Source organism: Eucyclogobius newberryi, unplaced genomic scaffold, assembly GCF_026437365.1.
Source record: "Eucyclogobius newberryi isolate DKJ021-1_F unplaced genomic scaffold, fEucNew1.0.hap1 SCAF_26, whole genome shotgun sequence".
Taxonomy (NCBI): domain Eukaryota; kingdom Metazoa; phylum Chordata; class Actinopteri; order Gobiiformes; family Gobiidae; genus Eucyclogobius; species Eucyclogobius newberryi.
Window position 1 is genome coordinate 417,871 of NW_027315901.1, and position 15,051 is coordinate 432,921.

The following is a 15,051-nucleotide window of genomic DNA, read 5'->3' on the forward strand; positions in this document are numbered from 1 at the left end:
CCTCCTGTAAACAACAACACAACCTCCTGTAAACAACAACACAACCTCCAGTAAACAACAACACAACCTCCTGTAAACAACAACACAACCTCCAGTAAACAACAACACAACCTCCTGTAAACAACAACACAACCTCCTGTAAACAACAACACAACCTCCTGTAAACAACAACACAACCTCCAGGTAAACAACAACACAACCTCCTGTAAACAACAACAACTTCCTGTAAACAACAACACAACCTCCTGTAAACAACAACACAACCTCCTGTAAACAACAACACAACCTCCTGTAAACAACAACACAACCTCCAGGTAAACAACAACACAACCTCCAGGTAAACAACAACACAACCTCCTGTAAACAACAACAACCTCCTGTGAACAACAACAACCTCCTGTAAACAACAACAACCTCCTGTAAACAACAACACAACCTCCTGTAAACAACAACACAACCTCCTGTAAACAACAACACAACCTCCAGGTAAACAACAACACAACCTCCTGTAAACAACAACACAACCCCCTGTAAACAACAACACAACCTCCTGTAAACAACAACAACCTCCTGTAAACAACAACAAGCTCCTGTAAACAACAACAACCTCCTGTAAACAACAACACAACCTCCTGTAAACAACAACACAACCTCCTGTAAACAACAACACAACCTCCAGGTAAACAACAACACAACCTCCTGTAAACAACAACAACCTCCTGTAAACAACAACACAACCTCCTGTAAACAACAACACAACCTCCTGTAAACAACAACACAACCTCCAGGTAAACAACAACACAACCTCCTGTAAACAACAACAACCTCCTGTAAACAACAACACAACCTCCTGTAAACAACAACACAACCTCCAGTAAACAACAACACAACCTCCAGTAAACAACAACACAACCTCCTGTAAACAACAACACAACCTCCTGTAAACAACAACACAACCTCCAGGTAAACAACAACACAACCTCCTGTAAACAACAACACAACCTCCTGTAAACAACAACACAACCTCCTGTAAACAACAACACAACCTCCTGTAAACAACAACACAACCTCCAGGTAAACAACAACACAACCTCCTGTAAACAACAACACAACCTCCTGTAAACAACAACACAACCTCCTGTAAACAACAACACAACCTCCAGGTAAACAACAACACAACCTCCTGTAAACAACAACAACCTCCTGTAAACAACAACACAACCCCCTGTAAACAACAACACAACCTCCTGTAAACAACAACACAACCTCCTGTAAACAACAACAACCTCCTGTAAACAACAACACAACCTCCTGTAAACAACAACACAACCTCCAGGTAAACAACAACACAACCTCCTGTAAACAACAACAACCTCCTGTAAACAACAACACAACCTCCAGGTAAACAACAACACAACCTCCTGTAAACAACAACAACCTCCTGTAAACAACAACACAACCTCCTGTAAACAACAACACAACCTCCTGTAAACAACAACACAACCTCCAGGTAAACAACAACACAACCTCCTGTAAACAACAACAACCTCCTGTAAACAACAACACAACCTCCTGTAAACAACAACACAACCTCCTGTAAACAACAACACAACCTCCTGTAAACAACAACACAACCTCCAGGTAAACAACAACACAACCTCCTGTAAACAACAACACAACCTCCAGGTAAACAACAACACAACCTCCTGTAAACAACAACACAACCTCCTGTAAACAACAACACAACCTCCAGGTAAACAACAACACAACCTCCTGTAAACAACAACACAACCTCCAGGTAAACAACAACACAACCTCCTGTAAACAACAACAACCTCCTGTAAACAACAACACAACCTCCTGTAAACAACAACAACCTCCTGTAAACAACAACACAACCTCCTGTAAACAACAACACAACCTCCTGTAAACAACAACACAACCTCCAGGTAAACAACAACACAACCTCCAGGTAAACAACAACACAACCTCCTGTAAACAACAACAACCTCCTGTAAACAACAACACAACCTCCAGGTAAACAACAACACAACCTCCTGTAAAAAACAACAACCTCCTGTAAACAACAACACAACCTCCTGTAAACAACAACACAACCTCCTGTAAACAACAACACAACCTCCTGTAAACAACAACACAACCTCCAGGTAAACAACAACACAACCTCCTGTAAACAACAACAACCTCCTGTAAACAACAACACAACCTCCTGTAAACAACAACACAACCTCCTGTAAACAACAACACAACCTCCTGTAAACAACAACACAACCTCCAGGTAAACAACAACACAACCTCCTGTAAACAACAACACAACCTCCAGGTAAACAACAACACAACCTCCTGTAAACAACAACACAACCTCCTGTAAACAACAACACAACCTCCAGGTAAACAACAACACAACCTCCTGTAAACAACAACACAACCTCCTGTAAACAACCTCCAGTAAACAACAACAACACAACCTCCTGTAAACAACAACACAACCTCCAGTAAACAACAACAACAACCTCCTGTAAACAACAACACAACCTCCTGTACACAACATCACAACCTCCAGTAAACAACAACACAACCCTCTGTAAAGAACAACAACAACCTCCTGTAAACAACAACAACAACCTCCTGTAAACAACAACACAACCTCCTGTAAACAACAACACAACCTCCAGTAAACAACAACACAACGTCCAGGTAAACAACAACACAACCTCCTGTAAACAACAACACAACCTCCTGTAAACAACAACACAACCTCCTGTAAACAACAACACAACCTCCAGTAAACAACAACACAACCTCCTGTAAACAACAACACAACCTCCAGGTAAACAACAACACAACCTCCTGTAAACAACAACACAACCTCCTGTAAACAACAACACAACCTCCTGTAAACAACAACACAACCCCCTGTAAACAACAACACAACCTCCTGTAAACAACAACACAACCCCCTGTAAACAACAACACAACCTCCTGTAAACAACAACACAACCTCCTGTAAACAACAACACAACCTCCTGTAAACAACAACACAACCTCCTGTAAACAACAACAACACAACCTCCTGTAAACAACAACAACCTCCTGTAAACAACAACACAACCCCCTGTAAACAACAACACAACCTCCTGTAAACAACAACACAACCTCCTGTAAACAACAACACAACCTCCTGTAAACAACAACAACCTCCTGTAAACAACAACACAACCCCCTGTAAACAACAACACAACCTCCTGTAAACAACAACACAACCTCCTGTAAACAACAACACAACCTCCTGTAAACAACAACACAACCTCCTGTAAACAACAACAACCTCCTGTAAACAACAACACAACCCCCTGTAAACAACAACACAACCTCCTGTAAACAACAACACAACCTCCTGTAAACAACAACACAACCTCCTGTAAACAACAACACAACCTCCTGTAAACAACAACACAACCTCCTGTAAACAACAACAACCTCCTGTAAACAACAACACAACCCCCTGTAAACAACAACACAACCTCCTGTAAACAACAACACAACCTCCTGTAAACAACAACACAACCTCCAGGTAAACAACAACACAACCTCCAGGTAAACAACAACACAACCTCCTGTAAACAACCTCCAGTAAACAACAACACAACCTCCTGTAAACAACAACACAACCTCCAGTAAACAACAACACAACCTCCTGTAAACAACAACACAACCTCCTGTAAACAACAACACAACCTCCTGTAAACAACAACAACCTCCTGTAAACAACAACACAACCCCCTGTAAACAACAACACAACCTCCTGTAAACAACAACACAACCTCCTGTAAACAACAACACAACCTCCAGGTAAACAACAACACAACCTCCAGGTAAACAACAACACAACCTCCTGTAAACAACCTCCAGTAAACAACAACACAACCTCCTGTAAACAACAACACAACCTCCAGTAAACAACAACAACAACCTCCTGTAAACAACAACACAACCTCCTGTAAACAACATCACAACCTCCAGTAAACAACAACACAACCTCCTGTAAAGAACAACAACAACCTCCTGTAAACAACAACAACAACCTCCTGTAAACAACAACACAACCTCCTGTAAACAACAACACAACCTCCTGTAAACAACAACACAACCTCCTGTAAACAACCTCCAGTAAACAACAACACAACCTCCTGTAAACAACAACACAACCTCCAGTAAACAACAACAACAACCTCCTGTAAACAACAACACAACCTCCTGTAAACAACATCACAACCTCCAGTAAACAACAACACAACCTCCTGTAAACAACAACACAACCTCCTGTAAACAACAACAACAACCTCCTGTAAACAACAACACAACCTCCTGTAAACAACAACACAACCTCCTGTAAACAACATCACAACCTCCTGTAAACAACAACAACAACCTCCTGTAAACAACAACACAACCTCCTGTAAACAACATCACAACCTCCTGTAAACAACAACACAACCTCCTGTAAACAACAACACAACCTCCTGTAAACAACAACACAACCTCCTGTAAACAACAACACAACCTCCTGTAAACAACAACAACCTCCTGTAAACAACATCACAACCTCCTGTAAACAACAACACAACCTCCTGTAAACAACATCACAACCTCCTGTAAACAACAACAACAACCTCCTGTAAACAACAACACAACCTCCTGTAAACAACAACACAACCTCCTGTAAACAACAACACAACCTCCTGTAAACAACAACACAACTTTCTGTAAACAACAACAACAACCTCCTGTTAACAACATCACAACCTCCTGTAAACAACAACACAACCTCCTGTAAACAACACAACCTCCTGTAAACAACAACACAACCTCCTGTAAACAACAACACAACCTCCTGTAAACAACAACACAACCTCCTGTAAACAACCTCCAGTAAACAACAACACAACCTCCTGTAAACAACAATACAACCTCCTGTAAACAACAACACAACCTCCTGTAAACAACATCACAACCTCCAGTAAACAACAACACAACCTCCTGTAAACTACAACACAACCTCCTGTAAACAACAACAACAACCTCCTGTAAACAACAACACAACCTCCTGTAAACAACAACACAACCTCCTGTAAACAACAACACAACCTCCTGTAAACAACATCACAACCTCCTGTAAACAACAACAACCTCCTGTAAACAACACAACCTCCTGTAAACAACAACAACCTCCTGTAAACAACACAACCTCCTGTAAACAACAACAACAACTTCCAGTAAACAACAACACAACCTCCTGTAAACAACAACACAACCTCCAGTAAACAACAACACAACCTCCTGTAAACAACAACACAACCTCCTGTAAACAACAACCTCCTGTAAACAACATCACAACCTCCTGTAAACAACAACAACCTCCTGTAAACAACATCACAACCTCCTGTAAACAACTACACAACCTCCTGTAAACAACAACACAACCTCCTGTAAACAACAACAACAACCTCCTGTAAACAACAACAACAACCTCCTGTAAACAACATCACAACCTCCTGTAAACAACATCACAACCTCCTGTAAACAACAACACAACCTCCTGTAAACAACAACACAACCTCCTGTAAACAACATCACAACCTCCTGTAAACAACAACACAACCTCCTGTAAACAACAACACAACCTCCTGTAAACAACAACACAACCTCCTGTAAACAACAACAACAACTTTCAGTAAACAACAACACAACCTCCTGTAAACAACATCACAACCTCCTGTAAACAACAACAACAACTTTCAGTAAACAACAACACAACCTCCTGTAAACAACAACACAACCTCCAGTAAACAACAACACAACCTCCTGTAAACAACAACACAACCTCCAGTAAACATCAACACAACCTCCAGTAAACAACAACAACACAACCTCCTGTAAACAACAGCACAACCTCCAGTAAACAACAACAACGCAACTTCCAGTAAACAACGACACAACTTCCAGTAAACAACAACACAACTTCCAGTAAACAACAACACAACTTCCAGTAAACAACAACACAACTTCCAGTAAACAGCAACAACAACACAACTTCCAGTAAACAGCAACAACAACACAACTTCCAGTAAACAACAGCTGACACAGGCAGAACATGCAAACTAAACATAGAAAGGGCCTTTTTCTTTTGAGATTTCAATCAAACTTGAGTCTTTTTGAAGGTCACTTTCTAACAGAGTGATACTTACTCTGTGTACTCTGTGTACTCTGTGTACTCTGTGTACTTGTAGGAGACGTGGTACTGGCAGGGTGATGATACTTTACCTCCTGTAAAAAACAACAACAACCTCCTGTAAACAACATCACAACCTCCTGTAAACAACAACAACAACCTCCTGTAAACAACACAACCTCCTGTAAACAACAACACAACCTCCTGTAAACAACAACACAACCTCCTGTAAACAACAACACAACCTCCTGTAAACAACCTCCAGTAAACAACAACACAACCTCCTGTAAACAACAATACAACCTCCAGTAAACAACAACAACAACCTCCTGTAAACAACAACACAACCTCCTGTAAACAACATCACAACCTCCAGTAAACAACAACACAACCTCCTGTAAACTACAACACAACCTCCTGTAAACAACAACAACAACCTCCTGTAAACAACAACAACCTCCTGTAAACAACAACACAACCCCCTGTAAACAACAACACAACCTCCTGTAAACAACAACACAACCTCCTGTAAACAACAACACAACCTCCTGTAAACAACAACAACCTCCTGTAAACAACAACACAACCCCCTGTAAACAACAACACAACCTCCTGTAAACAACAACACAACCTCCTGTAAACAACAACACAACCTCCTGTAAACAACAACACAACCTCCTGTAAACAACAACAACCTCCTGTAAACAACAACACAACCCCCTGTAAACAACAACACAACCTCCTGTAAACAACAACACAACCTCCTGTAAACAACAACACAACCTCCTGTAAACAACAACACAACCTCCTGTAAACAACAACACAACCTCCTGTAAACAACAACAACCTCCTGTAAACAACAACACAACCCCCTGTAAACAACAACACAACCTCCTGTAAACAACAACACAACCTCCTGTAAACAACAACACAACCTCCAGGTAAACAACAACACAACCTCCAGGTAAACAACAACACAACCTCCTGTAAACAACCTCCAGTAAACAACAACACAACCTCCTGTAAACAACAACACAACCTCCAGTAAACAACAACACAACCTCCTGTAAACAACAACACAACCTCCTGTAAACAACAACACAACCTCCTGTAAACAACAACAACCTCCTGTAAACAACAACACAACCCCCTGTAAACAACAACACAACCTCCTGTAAACAACAACACAACCTCCTGTAAACAACAACACAACCTCCAGGTAAACAACAACACAACCTCCAGGTAAACAACAACACAACCTCCTGTAAACAACCTCCAGTAAACAACAACACAACCTCCTGTAAACAACAACACAACCTCCAGTAAACAACAACAACAACCTCCTGTAAACAACAACACAACCTCCTGTAAACAACATCACAACCTCCAGTAAACAACAACACAACCTCCTGTAAAGAACAACAACAACCTCCTGTAAACAACAACAACAACCTCCTGTAAACAACAACACAACCTCCTGTAAACAACAACACAACCTCCTGTAAACAACAACACAACCTCCTGTAAACAACCTCCAGTAAACAACAACACAACCTCCTGTAAACAACAACACAACCTCCAGTAAACAACAACAACAACCTCCTGTAAACAACAACACAACCTCCTGTAAACAACATCACAACCTCCAGTAAACAACAACACAACCTCCTGTAAACAACAACACAACCTCCTGTAAACAACAACAACAACCTCCTGTAAACAACAACACAACCTCCTGTAAACAACAACACAACCTCCTGTAAACAACATCACAACCTCCTGTAAACAACAACAACAACCTCCTGTAAACAACAACACAACCTCCTGTAAACAACATCACAACCTCCTGTAAACAACAACACAACCTCCTGTAAACAACAACACAACCTCCTGTAAACAACAACACAACCTCCTGTAAACAACAACACAACCTCCTGTAAACAACAACAACCTCCTGTAAACAACATCACAACCTCCTGTAAACAACAACACAACCTCCTGTAAACAACATCACAACCTCCTGTAAACAACAACAACAACCTCCTGTAAACAACAACACAACCTCCTGTAAACAACAACACAACCTCCTGTAAACAACAACACAACCTCCTGTAAACAACAACACAACTTTCTGTAAACAACAACAACAACCTCCTGTTAACAACATCACAACCTCCTGTAAACAACAACACAACCTCCTGTAAACAACACAACCTCCTGTAAACAACAACACAACCTCCTGTAAACAACAACACAACCTCCTGTAAACAACAACACAACCTCCTGTAAACAACCTCCAGTAAACAACAACACAACCTCCTGTAAACAACAATACAACCTCCAGTAAACAACAACAACAACCTCCTGTAAACAACAACACAACCTCCTGTAAACAACATCACAACCTCCAGTAAACAACAACACAACCTCCTGTAAACTACAACACAACCTCCTGTAAACAACAACAACAACCTCCTGTAAACAACAACACAACCTCCTGTAAACAACAACACAACCTCCTGTAAACAACAACACAACCTCCTGTAAACAACATCACAACCTCCTGTAAACAACAACAACCTCCTGTAAACAACACAACCTCCTGTAAACAACAACAACCTCCTGTAAACAACACAACCTCCTGTAAACAACAACAACAACTTCCAGTAAACAACAACACAACCTCCTGTAAACAACAACACAACCTCCAGTAAACAACAACACAACCTCCTGTAAACAACAACACAACCTCCTGTAAACAACAACCTCCTGTAAACAACATCACAACCTCCTGTAAACAACAACAACCTCCTGTAAACAACATCACAACCTCCTGTAAACAACTACACAACCTCCTGTAAACAACAACACAACCTCCTGTAAACAACAACAACAACCTCCTGTAAACAACATCACAACCTCCTGTAAACAACATCACAACCTCCTGTAAACAACAACACAACCTCCTGTAAACAACAACACAACCTCCTGTAAACAACATCACAACCTCCTGTAAACAACAACACAACCTCCTGTAAACAACAACACAACCTCCTGTAAACAACAACACAACCTCCTGTAAACAACAACAACAACTTTCAGTAAACAACAACACAACCTCCTGTAAACAACATCACAACCTCCTGTAAACAACAACAACAACTTTCAGTAAACAACAACACAACCTCCTGTAAACAACAACACAACCTCCAGTAAACAACAACACAACCTCCTGTAAACAACAACACAACCTCCAGTAAACATCAACACAACCTCCAGTAAACAACAACAACACAACCTCCTGTAAACAACAGCACAACCTCCAGTAAACAACAACAACGCAACTTCCAGTAAACAACGACACAACTTCCAGTAAACAACAACACAACTTCCAGTAAACAACAACACAACTTCCAGTAAACAACAACACAACTTCCAGTAAACAGCAACAACAACACAACTTCCAGTAAACAGCAACAACAACACAACTTCCAGTAAACAACAGCTGACACAGGCAGAACATGCAAACTAAACATAGAAAGGGCCTTTTTCTTTTGAGATTTCAATCAAACTTGAGTCTTTTTGAAGGTCACTTTCTAACAGAGTGATACTTACTCTGTGTACTCTGTGTACTCTGTGTACTCTGTGTACTTGTAGGAGACGTGGTACTGGCAGGGTGATGATACTTTACCTCCTGTAAAAAACAACAACAACCTCCTGTAAACAACATCACAACCTCCTGTAAACAACAACAACAACCTCCTGTAAACAACACAACCTCCTGTAAACAACAACACAACCTCCTGTAAACAACAACACAACCTCCTGTAAACAACAACACAACCTCCTGTAAACAACCTCCAGTAAACAACAACACAACCTCCTGTAAACAACAATACAACCTCCAGTAAACAACAACAACAACCTCCTGTAAACAACAACACAACCTCCTGTAAACAACATCACAACCTCCAGTAAACAACAACACAACCTCCTGTAAACTACAACACAACCTCCTGTAAACAACAACAACAACCTCCTGTAAACAACAACACAACCTCCTGTAAACAACAACACAACCTCCTGTAAACAACAACACAACCTCCTGTAAACAACATCACAACCTCCTGTAAACAACAACACAACCTCCTGTAAACAACAACAACCTCCTGTAAACAACACAACCTCCTGTAAACAACAACAACCTCCTGTAAACAACACAACCTCCTGTAAACAACAACAACAACTTCCAGTAAACAACAACACAACCTCCTGTAAACAACAACACAACCTCCAGTAAACAACAACACAACCTCCTGTAAACAACAACACAACCTCCTGTAAACAACAACACAACCTCCTGTAAACAACAACCTCCTGTAAACAACATCACAACCTCCTGTAAACAACAACAACCTCCTGTAAACAACATCACAACCTCCTGTAAACAACTACACAACCTCCTGTAAACAACATCACAACCTCCTGTAAACAACAACAACAACAACCTCCTGTAAACAACAACACAACCTCCTGTAAACAACAACACAACCTCCTGTAAACAACAACACAACCTTCTGTAAACAACAACCTCCTGTTAACAACAACAACAACCTCCTGTAAACAACAACACAACCTCCTGTAAACAACATCACAACCTCCAGTAAACAACAACACAACCTCCTGTAAATAACACAACCTCCTGTAAACAACATCACAACCTCCTGTAAACAACATCACAACCTCCTGTAAACAACAACAACAACCTCCTGTAAACAACAACACAACCTCCTGTAAACAACAACACAACCTCCTGTAAACAACAACAACAACCTCCTGTAAACAACATCACAACCTCCTGTAAACAACAACACAACCTCCTGTAAACAACAACACAACAACACAACCTCCTGTAAACAACATCACAACCTCCTGTAAACAACAACACAACCTCCTGTAAACAACAACACAACCTCCTGTAAACAACAACACAACCTCCTGTAAACAACAACAACAACTTTCAGTAAACAACAACACAACCTCCTGTAAACAACATCACAACCTCCTGTAAACAACAACAACAACTTTCAGTAAACAACAACACAACCTCCTGTAAACAACAACACAACCTCCAGTAAACAACAACACAACCTCCTGTAAACAACAACACAACCTCCAGTAAACATCAACACAACCTCCAGTAAACAACAACAACACAACCTCCTGTAAACAACAGCACAACCTCCAGTAAACAACAACAACGCAACTTCCAGTAAACAACGACACAACTTCCAGTAAACAACAACACAACTTCCAGTAAACAGCAACAACAACACAACTTCCAGTAAACAACAACACAACTTCCAGTAAACAACAACACAACTTCCAGTAAACAACAACACAACTTCCAGTAAACAGCAACAACAACACAACTTCCAGTAAACAGCAACAACAACACAACTTCCAGTAAACAACAGCTGACACAGGCAGAACATGCAAACTAAACATAGAAAGGGCCTTTTTCTTTTGAGATTTCAATCAAACTTGAGTCTTTTTGAAGGTCACTTTCTAACAGAGTGATACTTACTCTGTGTACTCTGTGTACTCTGTGTACTCTGTGTACTTGTAGGAGACGTGGTACTGGCAGGGTGATGATACTTCTTCAGACGCAGTACTGCTGAGTGGAGTGAAGTGTTCGGGGGCGGAGCTGACTCTGGATCAATGTTTACATCACGGGAAACATGTGACGTGTTCGAGAGGCGGAGGACGCTTCTCTGCCGGGGTCTCGTGTACTCAGAGTACGACCAATACTACTACTGTACTTTCTGTACTTACTGTACTTACTCTACTTACTCTACTTACTGTACTTACTCTACTTACTGTACTTATTCTACTTATTCTACTTACTGTACTTACTGTACTTACCGTACTTACCGTACTTACTGTACTATAGTACTCTCACACAGCGGCTCCAGACCTGGTCCTGAACCCTCTCTCTCTCTCACAGCGGCTCCAGACCTGGTCTTGAACCCTCTCTCTCTCTCACAGCGGCTCCAGACCTGGTCCTGAACCCTCTCTCTCTCTCACAGCAGCTCCAGACCTGGTCCTGAACCCTCTCTCTCTCTCACAGCGGCTCCAGACCTGGTCCTGAACCCTCTCTCTCTCTCACAGCGGCTCCAGACCTGGTCCTGAACCCTCTCTCTCTCTCACAGCGGCTCCAGACCTGGTCCTGAACCCTCTCTCTCTCTCACAGCGGCTCCAGACCTGGTCCTGAACCCTCTCTCTCTCTCACAGCGGCTCCAGACCTGGTCCTGAACCCTCTCTCTCTCTCACAGCGGCTCCAGACCTGGTCCTGAACCCTCTCTCTCTCTCACAGCGGCTCCAGACCTGGTCTTGAACCCTCTCTCTCTCTCACAGCGGCTCCAGACCTGGTCCTGAACCCTCTCTCTCTCTCACAGCGGCTCCAGACCTGGTCCTGAACCCTCTCTCTCTCTCACAGCGGCTCCAGACCTGGTCCTGAACCCTCTCTCTCTCTCACAGCGGCTCCAGACCTGGTCTTGAACCCTCTCTCTCTCTCACAGCGGCTCCAGACCTGCTCCTGAACCCTCTCTCTCTCTCACAGCGGCTCCAGACCTGGTCCTGAACCCTCTCTCTCTCTCACAGCGGCTCCAGACCTGGTCTTGAACCCTCTCTCTCTCTCACAGCGGCTCCAGACCTGGTCTTGAACCCTCTCTCTCTCTCACAGCGGCTCCAGACCTGGTCCTGAACCCTCTCTCTCTCTCACAGCAGCTCCAGACCTGGTCTTGAACCCTCTCTCTCTCTCACAGCGGCTCCAGACCTGGTCCTGAACCCTCTCTCTCTCTCACAGCGGCTCCAGACCTGGTCCTGAACCCTCTCTCTCTCACACAGCGGCTCCAGACCTGGTCCTGAACCCTCTCTCTCTCTCACAGCGGCTCCAGACCTGGTCCTGAACCCTCTCTCTCTCACACAGCGGCTCCAGACCTGGTCCTGAACCCTCTCTCTCTCTCACAGCGGCTCCAGACCTGGTCCTGAACCCTCTCTCTCTCTCACAGCGGCTCCAGACCTGGTCCTGAACCCTCTCTCTCTCTCACAGCGGCTCCAGACCTGCTCCTGAACCCTCTCTCTCTCTCACAGCGGCTCCAGACCTGCTCCTGAACCCTCTCTCTCTCTCACAGCGGCTCCAGACCTGGTCCTGAACCCTCTCTCTCTCTCACAGCGGCTCCAGACCTGGTCCTGAACCCTCTCTCTCTCTCACAGCGGCTCCAGACCTGGTCTTGAACCCTCTCTCTCTCTCTCTCACAGCGGCTCCAGACCTGGTCCTGAACCCTCTCTCTCACAGCGGCTCCAGACCTGGTCCTGAACCCTCTCTCTCTCTCACAGCGGCTCCAGACCTGGTCTTGAACCCTCTCTCTCTCTCTCTCACAGCGGCTCCAGACCTGGTCCTGAACCCTCTCTCTCACAGCGGCTCCAGACCTGGTCCTGAACCCTCTCTCTCTCTCACAGCGGCTCCAGACCTGGTCCTGAACCCTCTCTCTCTCTCACAGCGGCTCCAGACCTGGTCCTGAACCCTCTCTCTCTCACACAGCGGCTCCAGACCTGGTCCTGAACCCTCTCTCTCTCACACAGCGGCTCCAGACCTGGTCCTGAACCCTCTCTCTCTCTCACAGCGGCTCCAGACCTGGTCCTGAACCCTCTCTCTCTCACACAGCGGCTCCAGACCTGGTCTTGAACCCTCTCTCTCTCTCACAGCGGCTCCAGACCTGGTCCTGAACCCTCTCTCTCTCACACAGCGGCTCCAGACCTGGTCTTGAACCCTCTCTCTCTCTCACAGCGGCTCCAGACCTGGTCCTGAACCCTCTCTCTCTCTCACAGCGGCTCCAGACCTGCTCCTTAACCCTCTCTCTCTCTCACAGCGGCTCCAGACCTGGTCCTGAACCCTCTCTCTCTCTCACAGCGGCTCCAGACCTGGTCTTGAACCCTCTCTCTCTCACACAGCGGCTCCAGACCTGGTCTTGAACCCTCTCTCTCTCACACAGCGGCTCCAGACCTGGTCTTGAACCCTCTCTCTCTCTCACAGCGGCTCCAGACCTGGTCCTGAACCCTCTCTCTCTCTCACAGCGGCTCCAGACCTGGTCCTGAACCCTCTCTCTCTCTCTCACAGCGGCTCCAGACCTGGTCCTGAACCCTCTCTCTCTCTCACAGCGGCTCCAGACCTGGTCCTGAACCCTCTCTCTCTCACAGCGGCTCCAGACCTGGTCCTGAACCCTCTCTCTCTCACACAGCGGCTCCAGACCTGGTCTTGAACCCTCTCTCTCTCTCACAGCGGCTCCAGACCTGGTCCTGAACCCTCTCTCTCTCTCACAGCGGCTCCAGACCTGGTCCTGAACCCTCTCTCTCTCTCACAGCGGCTCCAGACCTGGTCCTGAACCCTCTCTCTCTCTCACAGCGGCTCCAGACCTGGTCTTGAACCCTCTCTCTCTCTCACAGCGGCTCCAGACCTGGTCTTGAACCCTCTCTCTCTCTCACAGCGGCTCCAGACCTGCTCCTGAACCCTCTCTCTCTCTCATAGCGGCTCCAGACCTGCTCCTGAACCCTCTCTCTCTCTCACAGCGGCTCCAGACCTGCTCCTGAACCCTCTCTCTCTCTCACAGCGGCTCCAGACCTGCTCCTGAACCCTCTCTCTCTCTCACAGCGGCTCCAGACCTGGTCCTGAACCCTCTCTCTCTCTCACAGCGGCTCCAGACCTGGTCCTGAACCCTCTCTCTCTCTCACAGCGG

General features: G+C 44.4%; 1 protein-coding gene across 2 annotated transcripts in view; it reads left to right on the top strand.

Moving 5' to 3' along the window:
* The window catches only part of LOC140372578 (lysyl oxidase homolog 2A-like), a 162,320-nt gene that overhangs the window by 102,036 nt on the left and 45,233 nt on the right, over nucleotides 1–15,051 (top strand). For both annotated transcript variants that reach the window (XM_072459714.1, XM_072459715.1), the window contains one exon: nucleotides 11,883–12,051. In XM_072459714.1, the coding sequence (XP_072315815.1) occupies nucleotides 11,883–12,051 (169 nt within the window). The remainder of the gene's footprint in view (nucleotides 1–11,882; nucleotides 12,052–15,051) is intronic.